Source organism: Bos mutus, chromosome 21, assembly GCF_027580195.1.
Source record: "Bos mutus isolate GX-2022 chromosome 21, NWIPB_WYAK_1.1, whole genome shotgun sequence".
In the NCBI taxonomy this organism is placed as follows: Eukaryota; Metazoa; Chordata; class Mammalia; order Artiodactyla; family Bovidae; genus Bos; species Bos mutus.
The window spans coordinates 63,587,732-63,603,046 of record NC_091637.1 but is presented as its reverse complement, the minus strand read 5'-3'; the positions used below and the strand labels follow the sequence as shown (position 1 = coordinate 63,603,046).

The window sequence follows — 15,315 nt, the reverse complement described above, 5'->3', positions numbered from 1 at the left end:
GGGGGGACGTGGGCTGTTCCCCTCCTCCCACCGAGGCTGAAACACAGCCCGGTTCACATCCTTCTCCAAGCTGCAGAAAGGGTGGTTTTTCCGGCTACTCTGAGCTCCAGATAATAGCCACACGCGTCAGACCGACCCAGCTGGGTTTTGTTCCTTAAGGAAATTACGTAAAAATTTTTTTGTTTTGCCAAAGGGTAGGAGATGCACCCAGTAAAATCCCACAGTGGCTATGTTTGGGCAGAGGACCCCCACCCTACCCTCTCCGCTTCCCATTTCTTCATTTTCCAAATGTTCTGGAATGCGGCCCCTCTGCCATATGTTGTGGGTGCAAAAACTGAATGTGGATTCCAAAAGAGAAAAGTGCAAGGGATGAGAAGGGTCAGAGAGGGTGCGGGAAAGGGGAGTCTAGCGTCTTGCCTGCTCCTCTGACCCATGAGACCTTGAGCAGAGATCCCTAAGCCTCAGGCCCCTCTGTTGTAAGAGGGTCGTGAGTCCAGAGAGCTGCAAGGGATGTGGAGTCGATCCCTAGGTTGGGAAGATCCCCTGGAGGAGGGAATAGCTACCCTTCCCAGGTGGCGCTAGTGGTAAAGAAACCTCCTGCCAATGCAGGAGATGCAAGAGACGCAGATTTGGTCCCTGGGTCAGGAAGACCCCCTGGAGGAGGTAATGGCAACCCGCTCCAGTATTCTTGCCTGAAAAATCCCATGGACAGAGGAGCCTGACAGGCTACAGTCCTTGGGGTCACAAAGACTCGGACATGACTGAAAAGACTGATCTTGCATGCATGAGCCCAGAGGGATGCTGTACAGACTAAAGGAGTTGGTGGGTTTCAGGCAGTATCTGGAATGAATTAGGTGATATTTCCTTAGAGAAGCATTTTTCCCCTCCAAATTGGAAATAACCTAAATGTCCAAGGGATGGATAAGGCAGTCACGGCACAGTGACTCAACAGAAAATTATGCAGCTATCAAAAACGAGCCTTCTGAGGGTGATGTTGCAAAGTGGAAATGTTTATGCAAAATAAGGACAGCCCTACGAAGAAAAATGCAAAGTCTGCATGTGTTCCTCCACAACGCCAGCAATCCAAACGCGGCCAGGACCTCAGAGGAGGGAAAGAAGCAAGCACTTATGTTTTCTTGATAGTTATGTCAATAATGAAGAGCTCTGTGCTTTCAGCAAAACAGTGTGGTAAACGAGGAATGTCTGAGAGAGGGTCACAGACCAGAGAAAGCTAACGAGACACAGTAACTAAATACCACGTGGAATTCTGGATGGAATCCCAAAGCAAAGGAGGGAAAAACCAGAGGAATCCTTTTTTTTTTTTTAAGTATGGAGGTACCTGACTTTTTAAAAAGTGTGGCATTTAGTGAATAGTAAAGTACCAGTATCGGTTCATTAACTGTGATAGTATTAGTTGCTCAGATGTGTCTGAGTCTTCGGACCCCATCGATTGTAACCCACCAGGGTGCCCTGTCCATGGAATTCTCCAGGCAAGAATACTGGAGTGGGTTGCCATTCCCTTCTCTAGGAGATCTTCCTGACCAGGGAATCGAACCTGGTTCTCCTGCATTGCAGGAAGATTCTTTTCCATCTGAGCCACAGGGGAAGCCCTTAATCATGACAAATGTACCATAATAATCGGGAATACTGAATGGTGGCTATGTGGCAAACTGTGCTATCATGGCAACTTATTTGTAAAACAAAAACTGTTTTAAAAATTTTTTAAGAGTTTTTTAAAATGTGATGGTGGGGTCCATGGTTATCAGCCCCCACTGGTATCATCTTTCTAAGGATGGAAGCGTGCGTGCTAAATTGCTTCAGTTGTGTCTGATTGTTTGCAGCCCCAGGGACTGTACCCGCCAGGCTCCTCTGTCCATGGGATTTTTCAGGCAAGAATACTGGAGTGGGTTTCCATGTGCTCCTCCAGGGGATCTTCCTGACCCAGGGATCGAACCTGCATCTCTGGCGTCTCCTGCGTTGGCAGGTGGTTTTTCTTTTTCTTTTTTTTAACCAATAGCGCCACCTATGAATACAGCAGGACTTCGAGGCTGGCAGATAGGTTCTGAATCTTAGATCTGCCCTTACCAGCAGTATGAGCTTAGCTAGTCACTTCCCCTCTCTGGGCCTCAGTTTTCTCTTCAGAAAAATGGGGGTGTTAATCATACCCACCTTAGGATGCGGTAGAGAGGGGAAGTGCGGTAACAGAGGGGAGTGCTCCTGGCAGACAGAAGGGGCTCAGGCCCTCTGGGGCGGGGTGGGCGGGAGGCGGGTACTCACCTGGAAGGGTCGATCATCTTGTAGACCACCCCATGTGCCACAGTGGCACTTGGCATGCCCGTTGACATGAAGTACAGCTCCCCTGGAACAAGACGCAAGGCAAAGGGTGAGACTGCTGCCTGGAACACCATCCGGGCCAGCCCCATGCCCCCACCTCAGGCTCTGGGACGCACCCCAACCTGTGAGCCAGAAGGGGAGATGCTCCGGGTCAGTGTACCTCTCCAGTCCCCAGAACAGGGAAAGGAGGCTGAGAAAGGCGTCCAAACGCACCCTGGGGTCTCTGCAGCACAGCTTCCTGGGGTGCTGGCCACTCTGCCTGCACCCACCCCGGCTCTGACCTCTGCTCGTGCCTCCTTCCTGGTGACCCCAGGGACCCTACCCCTGGTTCCTGCCTGGTCTCATGCCCAGCACACACACCTCTGAGCACCAGTAGGGGTCCACAGCCCAGCTCCCCACTGACTGCTTACTGGTGACCAGCTTCCGCATTCCTCCACAGGCCTGCCTCGTAGGGCTGTTGTGAGGATAACAAGAGCGTGGGGCACCTGCTCCATCAGTATGAACTATTACTGCCGTTGTTGTTATTGTCATGGGCACCCAGGGTCCAGGTCCCGCCTGGCCCTTGGGGGCAGGGCGCCCCTTCTCTCCACGGAGCAGCAGGCACCTCCCAGGCTGGTAGCAGGGGCAGAAGAGCACAAGCCTGGGGAGTCTCCAGTGTGAATCCCGGCCCCAGCACTTGGCCCCCCGTGAGCTCCCACAGCTCTGGGACAGCCCCCCTCAGCTTCAGTTTGTAGAAGTGGAATCACGAGCACCTGGACCATGGATGCTCTCAGGGGAATTGAGTTCTCTGCTCTCTCCTCACCCATATCCCACCCCCTGGCCCTTGCTGCCACAGGTACAAATGTCCAGGAAGTAGGTTTCATTATTCTCTATGTACAGATGAGACAATAGAGGCTCAGAGAGGTCAAGTGACTTGCCCAAAGTCACACGGCCGGTGAATGGTTAAGCAGGCCCTGAACTCAGAAACACCTGCTGCCTCCAAGCCCACGCTGATGTAGGAGACGTGGTAGCTGGGAGGCCTAGACACAGCCACACGTGGCTCAGTGTGATGGTTCAGCCGTGCTAATACCTCCCATCCCATAAGAGGCAGCGAAGAGCTCTCCCAAGGATGGGGGCAGGGGTGGATTCCCCAAAGAGAGGCTGGGACAGGCAGTGAGATGGGAGCTTGGAGGAAAGCATGACCCTGGTGACTGGTGCAGTCATGGAGGGCTACATGATGGTGGTGTCTGATAATCAAGACCCAGGAAACCTGGAGAATTCTTGAAGGGGAAGACTCTTGAGAGGTGACCTGTGTAACTAGGGTAGAGCCAGCTGTCAGGGGAACTGGGGGCTGGGGAGAGCAGGATGCTGGGCTGTCAATGCCCTCTGACTCCTCGCTCCAGGAGCCCCAGCCCTACCTTGGTGGGGGTGGTGGGGTGGAATAGGCCCACAAGGTGCATGCACCCTGTAGGAGGGAGCAGGGTCCCAGCAAGCTGGTCCCTGCTGGAGAGTCCACAGGCACAGCCGTGAACTTGAGCCATCACTTCCGGTCTCTGGGCCCCTTTCTGGAGAGAGGCCTTGGGAGCGGCCTGGCTCCTCCCTGGCTGGGCAGCCCTCCTTGAACCTACACTCCAGGCCCTGAAGGAACTTGGGGTCCCCGCACGTGCCGCCCCCTTGACCTCGATGCACTTCTCCATCGACTGCCTTTGCCTGACAGAGCTCCAGCTTGACACCCTGCTCTGGGAGGCCTCGGGGGGCCAGGCTGTGTCCAGTGCCCCACCCCCTCATCCCAAGACCGGGCAGGAGAGCCAGCCTCATTCCCCCATCCGTACAGTGACAGCACTGGACGGGCGCAGCCTAATGCCCCATCCAGCCTTAATCTGTAGGAAGCCATGGCCCCCCAACCCCATGCGCAGCCAGGGATCCCTGATGGCACTGCTAAGCTCTGCCCAGGGCCACGCCGTCCTCCTGGTCTCTGCAGTGTGGACTGTCCCTGGAGGACACTGGGCCAGCAGAGGTCCTTGTTGTGCAATTTACAAACGTCAGAAGATCAAGCCGAGAGGCGGAGGCTGCAGGGAGCTGGGGCAGTTTGCAGGCCTCAGCTCCCCGGGTCTCTGTACCTTCAGGGGCCGCCTGCCTGCCTCACCAGCAGGCTGTCCCTCGGCCTGTCTGTCTTTGAGGGGCCTCCTCCTGGCCCTCGGTGTCACTCAGAAGGGCCCCCTGGGCCTGCCTCTGGGTCTGAGCTCTGTGTGGGGTGCACCAGGAAAGGGCACCCCCCCTTCCAAAACATGTTAACCCCCTACTGACCAAAAGAAAAGGCTTTCAAGGGCCCAGTGGGCTTGGGGGGGGCAGTGGGGGCTGGGGCTGCCCTGTGAAAACTTAGATTCTGACGAGTGTCGGTTCAACAAAGGTTTCCCAGACTCAGGCCTGGGGGCTCTGGGCACTGGGCCCTGCGGGGGGACACCTCTCGAAAGGCCCTCGGGAGGGTGTTGCCTAGTAACCTGGCCAAGCATCCACCGGGCCCCACTGGGGGCCCCTCGGCTTTTGTCCAGGGACAATCCGGGGCCAAGGACAAAGGCGGGATCCAGCCCCCAGGGTCCTTCCTCTCCCCTCCCCCTCTGCTCCTGGCATTGAAAACACAAGCGCCTGAACAGGGGACCCACTAACAGGCAAGAAAGCAGTGCCCACCACTCTCCGAGGACAATGCAGCTTCATTCATAGGCCCCAGTGCATTTGCCATCAGGAATCCAGGGTGCTGGGGGTCCCCAGGGAGGCACTCTCCCGCCACTTGCCTGCCTTTCCACCATCACACCCATTCCTGGCCCCATAACCTCCCTGGACTCTTACCTGTGGGGTCACGTGATCCCTCCCAGTAACTCTGCCCATGGTGGGAGTGGGGAACCACTGCTCCCATTTTCCAGATGAGGAAATGGAAGCTCAGACAGGTGAGAACTGACACCCAGGCAAGGCTCAAGACCTCTGAACATGTCACCCTCCAGCCTGGAGGTGACTCAGTCCTGAGATGCCATCCGGGGAATCCCAGGCCAGAAGGACCCAGGGGTGGGGAGTCAGTGCCAGGCAGGGGCAGCCTGGATGGAAGGGCCTCAGCAGCGCTCACCAGCCTCGTCCTCGCCGAAGGAGATGATGTGTGGGTAGTAGTTGTTGATGAGGCCTGGGAACGCGCAGGTCTGGCCACGGCCCATGCAGATCTCGCTGTACCGCCACTGGCCTGTCTCTGGGTTCTCCCGGAGGGACATCAGACGCCTGCAAAGGAGGATGGGCTGAGGGGTCCTGCCTGGCAGGGTGCCTGGGGGAAGCCCACCCACCAACCCACCCATCCACTCATCTGTTAGCCATGCAACCAGGACTGCACATAATATGCAGGGTCCAGTGCAAAATGAGCATGCAAGGACCCTTGTTCAAAATGTACTAAAAGTTTCAAGACAGTGACGGGAGATCGTTAAACTGAGCGTGGGCCCTTCTGAGCACATCTGTGCAAGTGCACAGACCGCACGTCCGGGAAGCCTGCCCTGCATGCAGTCTTTACTGAGCACCAGCTGTTGGGTCAGCCGAAAAGTTAGTCTGGGTGTTTCTGTTAGATGTACGGAAAAGCCTGAGCAAACTGTTTGGCCAACCCAGTACATAGCAGGAGAAGCATGGTGCTCAGTCACTCAGCCGTGTCCAACTCTGTGATCCCACGGACTGTGGCCCGCCAGGCTCCTCTGTCCATGGGATTCTCCAGGCAAGAACACTGGAGTGGGTTGTCATGCCCTCCTCCGTGGGATCTTCCCAATCCAGGGATCCAACCCAGGTCTCCCACACTGCAGGCAGATTCTTTACCGCCTGAGCCATCAGGGAAGCCCAGGAGAAGCACATGGGTGAACAAGACCAACTTGGTTTCAGCCTCCTTGGTTCAGTTCCAACCACTGACCAGCAGGAGGCAGTCAGGAGCCAACTTCCAGTTCAGAAGCCTCTGAGGCTGCATAGATTTGGGAGCTGCCTCCACTTGGGAGCATGAAATGGAGAATCTGGGTTTTTTTGTTTTTGATGCGGACCACTTTTAAAGTAGTCATTGGATTTGTTGTGATATTGCTTCTGTTGTTTATGTTTTGGTGTTTCGGGGCCGCAAGGCACATGAGATCTCAGCTCCCACCACCCGATGAATCCATGGCCCCTGCAGTGGAAGGCAAAGTCTTCACCACTGGACTACCAGGGGATTCCCAAAGTGGAGAATTTGGCATCTTCAGAATATGCTGATTTTGTCCCTACTCCCTTCTACATTTGTTAGTCGCCTACGGATACTTTCAGGCCCTGCTTGGTTGCCCCACCTCCTAGAAGCCCTCCTGACTGCTCCTGTGCTGGGCTTCCCCAGAGAGCATGGGCTCTCTGAGGCCAGACTCAAGTGGACCAAGTGAGACTCACACCTGACTTGGGTATGAGGTGTTCTTCAACTTTGTTGCTCTAGCCCTGGCATAAAGCCTGACCCAGCAGAGGAGCTTGGGAAGTGCCAGCAAAATTCACTGAATTTCTATGTTCAGGTGACTTGGACATTCCTGGGGTGGGGGTAGGAGGGTAGCAGAAGAGTAAAAGGAGAATCAGGGTAAAAAGAGAGGTTTCATCTAGACCCATTTTCCAGATGGGATAACTGAGTCCAGAGGGAGACTCTCCAAGCTGGGAGAAGGACACAGCAACCAGAGGCCCAGATCAAGGTTCTCTGTCAGCTCCAGCTATAGACAAATAGCCACAAACCCACCCTAGTTCAGCAGCCTGCAAGAGGTAAGAATTCTGCCAGCCTCAGGCTTCTTTACTTCCTCTCTGAACAGAGACCCTGTTCAACTGCCCTTACGTGGAGAGGCTAGGGTGCGAATAATTAAGAACTGGTGATCCAGTGGTTAGGGTTCCACACTTCCACTACAGGAGACCTGGTTTTGATCCCTGGTTGGGGAAATAAGATTCTTCAAGCTGCATGGGAGTGAGAGGGGAGTGTCTTGCTCAGTCGTGTCCTCAGACCTCATGGACTGTAGCCCGCCAGGCTCCTCTGTCCATGGGATTCTCCAGGAAAGAGTACTGGAGTGGGTTGCCATTTCCTTCTCCAGGGGATCTTCCCAACCCAGGGACTGAACCCAGATCTCCTGCATTGCAGGCAGACACTTTATCCTCTGAGCCACCAGGGAAGCCCTCAAGCTGCATGGTGCAACCAAAAAAAAAAAAATTCATTTCACAGGAGGCTGGGAAGGTCCTGAGATCACCAACAGATCCTTCCATTTTATTAATAAAACAAAACAACAACCAGTCAACCAGAAATTGGGCATGTTCTAGATTCTAAGTGCTGTAATATGTATGAAAGTGAAAAGTGAAAGTGAAGTCGCTCAGTCATGTCTGACTCTTTGAGACCCCATGAACTTCAGCCCACCAGGCTCCTTCATCCATGGGATTTTCCAGGCAAGAATACTGGAGTGGGTTGCCATTTCCTTCTCCAGAGGATCTTCCTGACCTAGGGATCGAACCCAGGTCTCCCACATTGTAGGCAGATGCTTTACTGTCTGAGCTACCGGGGAACTTCCCCAAATGTATATGAACAGGACCCAAATAAGCTTAAGTAAGCAGGTACTATTATCATTTTGCAAATGAGGAAATTAAAGCTCAGAGAGGTGAAGCAGCTGGCTCAAGGTCACACAGCTAATAAGCATGCCAGGCTTTGGACACGGGTCATCTCAGCTATATTTTAAAACATCATGCCAGGTGTGTGGCTTCCCTGGGTCTCTCTGGGCCTCAGTTTCCCCCTCTGTACAATGGGAGAAACAGGTGGTCATGAAGCTCTGTAAGCTCCCCAGGGGAAAGAGTCTGACCCACGTCAGACTTGGGAGGTATGGTCTTGAACCCTCTCTGAAACCTGTTTGGGATGTGATTTATCCCATCCCCCTTTCTCCCCAACACACCCACCCCTCTCTGGGGGCTCAGTGGGTGGAGGCAGCAAGGCTTCATGGGGCCCAGTGGGCTGACCTCAGCTGGATCCCCAGGTCCCCTCTCTCGAGCAAGGTGACCTCTCTGGCCAGGTGGCACAATGACATGTCCTGGCTTCTAGGAGACAGAGCGGTCAAAGGTGCTGTTCGGGTTCCCCGACCTTTCACCTCTGCGGTCCCTGACCCTCAGAACTGCTGTCGGGTCACTTACCCGCTCATGAAGTCTCCAAAAACGTAGAGGCCGTTCAGGTTGGGGTACTCGCAGCCCCGGTACACGTAGCCCCCAGTCACCGACTTGCCCAGTTTGTGCGGGTAGGCGAAAATCGGCAGCACGTCATCTGCAGAGTGGGGAGACGCTGGGTGAGCCTGCGGGGGTCCCCGGAGGCTCCGCGGGTGGTCCTGAGTCCTGCGGGGCCAAGGGGTGGGAGGTCCCTAGGAGGGCCCGAGAGGGGGCCCCAGAGAGGCAACGAGAAGGGGTAATGCTTAAAGTTTATAAGGTACGGAGAGGGCAAGGATTTGCCAGGCAGGAAGTGATTTGGGGAGGGCGGCGGGGGAGCCATTCCGGAGGGTGGGCGCTGGCTGGCTACAGACGGAGGCACTGGCGCGCATCCCGATGGGGGTGGGGCGGGTTGTACCAGGATCGGGGGTCCCCGGTGGCGCGGGTGGTAGGTGAGGTTAGGGGGCCACCGAGGGAGGCGTGGGCGCACAGCCGTGGAGTGAGGGGTGGCAGATCTGGGGAGAGGGGTCCCCGGGGGCTCAGAGCGGGGTGGCGGGGGCGGTCACCGAGGGAGGCGTTGGCGCACAGCTTGCGGTCATAGCACTGGTAGCCCTCGCGGCGCGCCAGCCATAGTTGCGGCCGCGCTCCACCAGATCCACCTCCTCGAACTTGTTCTGGCCCACGTCGCCGCAGAAGAGGCGCCCGCGGCCCGCGCCCGTCGCCGGGTCGCCGCGGTCGAAGGAGCAGCGCCACATGTTGCGCACCCCGAAGGCGTAGACCTCCGGCCGCGCGGCGGGGTCGCCCACGAATGGGTTGTCGGGCGGGATGCGGTAGAGCGGGCCGCGCTCGTTGCGGTCCACGTCGATGCGCAGCACCTTGCCGAGCAGCGCCGATCTGCGGGAGAAAGCACCGACTGGGGCGGGGCTGGGGCTGGGGGTAGGGGGCCTGGAGCCCAAGGCCGCCCCAGGTGCAAGGCAAGCGTTGGCTCTGGGGCCAGAGACTCCAAGTTCACGTCCTCAGCAGCCATGCACCGGCTGGGTAACCCCAATCATTCAATTCGACATTATCAGACACCTTACCATGTGCCGGGCTCCATCCTAAGCATTTGACATATACCATCTGTTGCTTTGTTTCATCCTCACAGCAAATCTTTTAGATTGTGTCGTTGTTTAGTCACTAAATCATGTCCAGCTCTTCCAACTCTCTGGACTGTAGCCCACCAGGCTCCTCTGTCCATGGGATTTCCCAGGCAAGAATACTGGAGTGGGTTGCCATTTCCTTCTCCAGGGGATCTTCCCAACCCAGGGATCAAACCCGTATCTCCTGCATTGGCAGGCAGGTTCTTTACCCACTGAGCCACCAGGGAAGCCCCAGTCTTCTAGGTAAGTGGGTGCTGTTGTGATCGCTATTTATTTCACAATCGGGGCAGCTGAGCTCAGAGAGGCCACAGAGCATCCCTGGTTGCCTCACCCCTCATAAACCGGAGGGCTGAGATCAAGCCTAGGTAGCCTGGCTGCAGAAACCCAAGCTCGTCACCGCACTTTCTGGCCTCCCCAGGCCTTGGGGTTCTCTGCTGTAATATTAGATGGTCCCTCTCTTTCTTTGCAGGACTGTGCTACAGGGTGAAAAGGATACAGAAAAATAACGCCTGTTTACGGCTTACTTGCAGCACAGTATGAAAAGGCAAAATGACAGGATACTGAAAGAGAAACTCCCCAGGTCAGTAGGTGCCCAATATGCTACTGGAGATCAGTGGAGAAATAACTCCAGAAAGAATGAAGGGATGGAGCCAAAGCAAAAACAATACCCAGCTGTGGATGTGACTGGTGATAGAAGCAAGGTCCGATGCTGTAAGAGCAATATTGCATAGGAACCTGGAATGTCAGGTCCATGAATCAAGGCAAATTGGAAGTGGTCAAACAAGAGATGGCAAGAGTGAATGTCGACATTCTAGGAATCAGCGAACTGAAATGGACTGGAATGGGTGAATTTAACTCAGATGACCATTATATCTACTACTGTGGGCAGGAATCCCTCAGAAGAAATGGAGTGGCCATCATGGTCAACAAAAGAGTCCAAAACTCAGTACTTGGATGCAATCTCAAAAACGACAGAATGATCTCTCTTTGTTTCCAAGGCAAACCATTCAATATCACAGTAATCCAAGCCCCAACCAGTAACGCTGAAGAAGCTGAAGTTGAACGGTTCTATGAAGACCTACAAGACCTTTTAGAACTAACACCCAATAAAAGATGTCCTTTTCATTATAGGGGACTGGAACACAAAAGTAGGAAGTCAAGAAACACCTGGAGTAACAGGCAAATTTGACCTTGGAATACGGAATGAAGCAGGACAAAGACTAATAGAGTTTTGCCAAGAAAATGCACTGGTCACAGCAAACACCCTCTTCCAACAACACAAGAGAAGACTCTGCACATGGACATCACCAGATGGTCAACACCGAAATCAGATTGATTATATTCTTTGCAGCCAAAGATGGAGAAGCTCTATACAGTCAGCAAAAACAAGACCAGGAGCTGACTGTGGCTCAGACCACGAACTCCTTTTTGCCAAATTCAGACTTAAATTGAAGAAAGTAGGGAAAACCACTAGACCATTCAGGTATGACCTAAATCAAATCCCTTATGATTATACAGTGGAAGTGAGAAATAGATTTAAGGGCCTAGATCTGATAGAGAGAGTGCCTGATGAACTATGGAATGAGGTTCGTGACATTGTACAGGAGACAGGGATCAAGACGATCCCCATAGAAAAGAAATGCAAAAAAGCAAAATGGCTGTCTGGGGAGGCCTTACAAATAGCTGTGAAAAGAAGAGAAGCGAAAAGCAAAGGAGAAAAGGAAAGATATAAACATCTGAATGCAGAGTTCCAAAGAATAGCAAGAAGAGATAAGAAAGCCTTCTTCAGCTATCAATGCAAAGAAATAGAGGAAAACAACAGAATGGGAAAGTCTAGGGATCTGTTCAAGAAAATCAGAGATACCAAAGGAACATTTCATGCAAAGATGAGCTCGATAAAGGACAGAAATGGTATGGACCTAACAGAAGCAGAAGATATTAAGAAGAGATGGCAAGAATACACAGAAGAACTGTACAAAAAAGATCTTCACGACCCAGATAATCACGATGGTGTGATCACTGACCTAGAGCCAGACATCCTGGAATGTGAAGTCAAATGGGCCTTAGAAAGCATCACTATGAACAAAGCTAGTGGAGGTGATGGAATTCCAGTTGAGCTATTCCAAATCCTGAAAGATGATGCTGTGAAAGTGCTGCACTCAATATGCCAGCAAATTTGGAAAACTCAGCAGTGGCCACAGGACTGGAAAAGGTCAGTTTTCATTCCAATCCCAAAGAAAGGCAATGCCAAAGAATGCTCAAACTACCGCACAATTGCACTCATCTCACACGCTAGTAAAGTAATGCTCAAAATTCTCCAAGCCAGGCTTCAGCGATATGTGAACTGTGAACTTCCTGATGTTCAAGCTGGTTTTAGAAAAGGCAGAGGAACTAGAGATCAAATTGCCAACATCCGCTGTATCATAGAAAAAGCAAGAGAGTTCCAGAAAAACACCTATTTCTGCTTTATTGACTATGCCAAAGCCTTTGACTGTGTGGATCACAATAAACTGTGGAAAATTCTGAAAGAGATGGGAATACCAGACCACCTGATCTGCCTCTTGAGAAATTTGTATGCAGGTCAGGAAGCAACAGTTAGAACTGGACATGGAACAACAGACTGGTTCCAAATAGGAAAAGGAGTTCGTCAAGGCTGTATATTGTCACCCTGTTTATTTAACTTATATGCAGAGTACATCATGAGAAACGCTGGACTGGAAGAAACACAAACTGGAATCAAGATTGCCGGGAGAAATATCAATAACCTCAGATATGCAGATGACACCACCCTTATGGCAGAAAGTGAAGAGGAACTCAAAAGCCTCTTGATGAAAGTGAAAGTGGAGAGTGAAAAAGTTGGCTTAAAGCTCAACATTCAGAAAATGAAGATCATGGCATCCGGTCCCACCACTTCATGGGAAATAGATGGGGAAACAGTGGAAACAGTGTCAGACTTTATTTTTCTGGGCTCCAAAATCACTACAGATGGTGACTGCAGCCATGAAATTAAAAGACACTTACTCCTTGGAAGGAAAGTTATGACCAACCTAGATAGCATATTCAAAAGCAGAGACGTTACTTTGCCAAGAAAGGTTCGTCTAGTCAAGGCTATGGCTTTTCCTGTGGTCATGTATGGATGTGAGAGTTGGACTGTGAAGAAGGCTGAGCGCTGAAGAATTGATGCTTTTGAACTGTGGTGTTGGAGAAGACTTTTGAGAGTCCCTTGGACTGCAAGGAGATCCAACCAGTCCATTCTGAAGGAGATCAGCCCTGGGATTTCTTTGGAAGGAATGATGCTAAAGCTGAAACTCCAGTACTTTGGCCACCTCATGTGAAGAGTTGACTCATTGGAAAAGACTCTGATGCTGGGAGGGATTGGGGGCAGGAGGAGAAGGGGATGACAGAGGATGAGATGGCTGGATGGCATCACTGACTTGATGGACATGAGTCTCAGTGAACTCCAGGAGTTGGTGATGGACAGGGAGGCCTGGCGTGCTGCGATTCATGGGGTCGAGAAGAGTCGGACACGACTGAGCGACTGTTCTGATCTGATCTGCAGCACCTAGCACAGCAACAGGCATGCAGTAGGCGCTCATTAAGTGTTTGGTGAGTGAATGAATGAATAACTGCAATCAAAGTCAAGTGCACCATTTAAGAGTACCAGGGAGGGCAGGGAGACAGGAGAGAACGCGGCAGATGTTAGCAGGAAACAGGAGGTGGGGTTCTTGCCTCCTCTCTCACATGCGCCCAGGGCCATTGCAGCAGGTCAGGGGGCCAAACACGCCTCCGAAGCAGTTCAGTTCACCCCACACTCCACACACACCATCCTGAACCCAGGCTCTGAGCGGCGAACAACTTGCCAGTCTCTCAGGCAGCTCTGGGCAGGAAGTGAGGTCCCTTCAGTGTGCCCGGCCACATCGGCTTCTGGGGCCTGGGAGTGAGACCTCCGCACGTTGCCTCCAGAGCCACACAGAATAGGGCGCAGCTGCAGCCCGGACCTCCTCGCAGCCACTGGGGTGAGCAGCTTCTGGGTCTCATTCATTGCAGGACAAAAGTGACACACGATGGAATCTGCGACGTGCTTAAAGATGTGCAGAGGGGGACACACCCTCTTCATCTGTGGCTTTTTTACAGTATTTATTTATTTCTTTGGCTGTGTCGGGTCTTAGTTGAGGCATGTGGGATCTTTAGTTTGGGCATGGGAAGTCCTGTTGTGGCATGTGGGGTCTAATTCCTTGACCAAGGATTGAACTGCACTGGGAGCAGAGTCTTAACCGCAGGACCACCAGGGAAGTCCCTTCTTCTGTGAGTTTTTGATGCACTTACTCACTGCAAGGTTTTCCCCCAGCATTTGGGTGCACTCCCTTTGGGCTGCTTTTTAAGGCAGGACTGGCTGGTCTGCCCATTTGATGCAACTGTGTACCCCACATTCTCACAGAGCATCAGCACCCAAGCATTTCTGTCATCATTAAAGACACCACCCAAGTGTCCTCTTTCATGAGGATAAAATGCTCCCCCTGCCCCAGTAGCTGCCCCAGTTAATCCCCTATTGTGGACTTCCAGGTTCTGCTCCAGTGAGTTCCTCTCACACTCTCCAGCCTGCTCTGCACCAAGCTTCGGATTACTCCCCAGGGCCCACACACCACGCTCCAGGCTTTGATATGTAAGTGGGCAAAACTCATAGCAGCAAAATAATGTTTTAAGTCTTGTCCAATTATCCACAAATCCTTAATTTCTATTTTCTCAACTTCATCTCTAAATACATCCCAAACATGAGAAAACTGTGATGATTCTTACGCTGTCACATATGAAAGCACAAGTCACAAATTGGGAACACTTTAATTACTATAATCAACATCATATGCGCTATTTTTACTCTCTGGGCTGAGGAAGGTTTTGTGATTTGGACTGAGAGGATGGAGGAGGCTGCCCTGAGACTCCTGGGTATCCTCATCTATACACTTGAGACTGTGTATGTTTGTGTGTGTGTGTGTGTGTGTGTGTGTGTGTGTGTGTAAGGAAGGGAATGGTGGCAGGCCATCTTCTCAAGCCCAGAAGTGAGGAACTGAGAGCAAGACTCTGCTTCAGTTTCGGGGTCATCTCAGGTGACCCTTGGGGTAGAAAACCCACATGCCCATCCATACAGCCCTGCTCCAGCCAGCTCACACTCCCCATTTGGTCTGGGAAGCATCCTTTTCCTTCCTCTGGCTCCAGTAGGGCTGGGCGGACTTCAGAGAAAAATCTCATCTTCCCAGAGGCTCTGTGATGCTGCCTTTCAGGTACCCATCACCTTTATTCCTCATAACAAGCCTGCCCATGGAGATGATCATTATTCCTTTCTAACTGATAAGACAAAGGCACTGGGTTCCCCAGCTGGCTAGCTGCAGGCTGAGCTGGGGCCCAAAGCCATTTCTATTGCCCTAGTCTCCTGGCTGAGGAAGTCATTCCCCCTTCAGAAGAGTACATAAACCAGCCCACCCACCAACCAAATCAGAACATACTTGTTTTGGGCGTTTCCAAACTTCCCAAAGGGGTCTCCAGCCATCCCGCCATCTCCGGTAAAGATGTAAAGGTACCCATCATCCCCGAAGAGCAGCTGGCCTCCATTATGGTTCGAGGCTGGTTCTTCGATTTCCAGGATTATCCTAAAAGAAGATAAGCCACCCCCCACAAAAACAAACAA

The 15,315-nt window shown here is 52.5% G+C and overlaps 1 protein-coding gene across 1 annotated transcript in view; it reads right to left on the bottom strand.

Moving 5' to 3' along the window:
- HHIPL1 (HHIP like 1) overlaps positions 1 to 15,315 on the bottom strand; it is a 30,497-nt gene that overhangs the window by 4,287 nt on the left and 10,895 nt on the right. Inside the window, 6 exon segments of the mRNA XM_070357952.1 lie at positions 2,278 to 2,359; positions 5,432 to 5,577; positions 8,488 to 8,614; positions 9,060 to 9,113; positions 9,116 to 9,387; positions 15,134 to 15,277. Of these exon segments, the coding sequence (XP_070214053.1) occupies positions 2,278 to 2,359; positions 5,432 to 5,577; positions 8,488 to 8,614; positions 9,060 to 9,113; positions 9,116 to 9,387; positions 15,134 to 15,277 (825 nt within the window).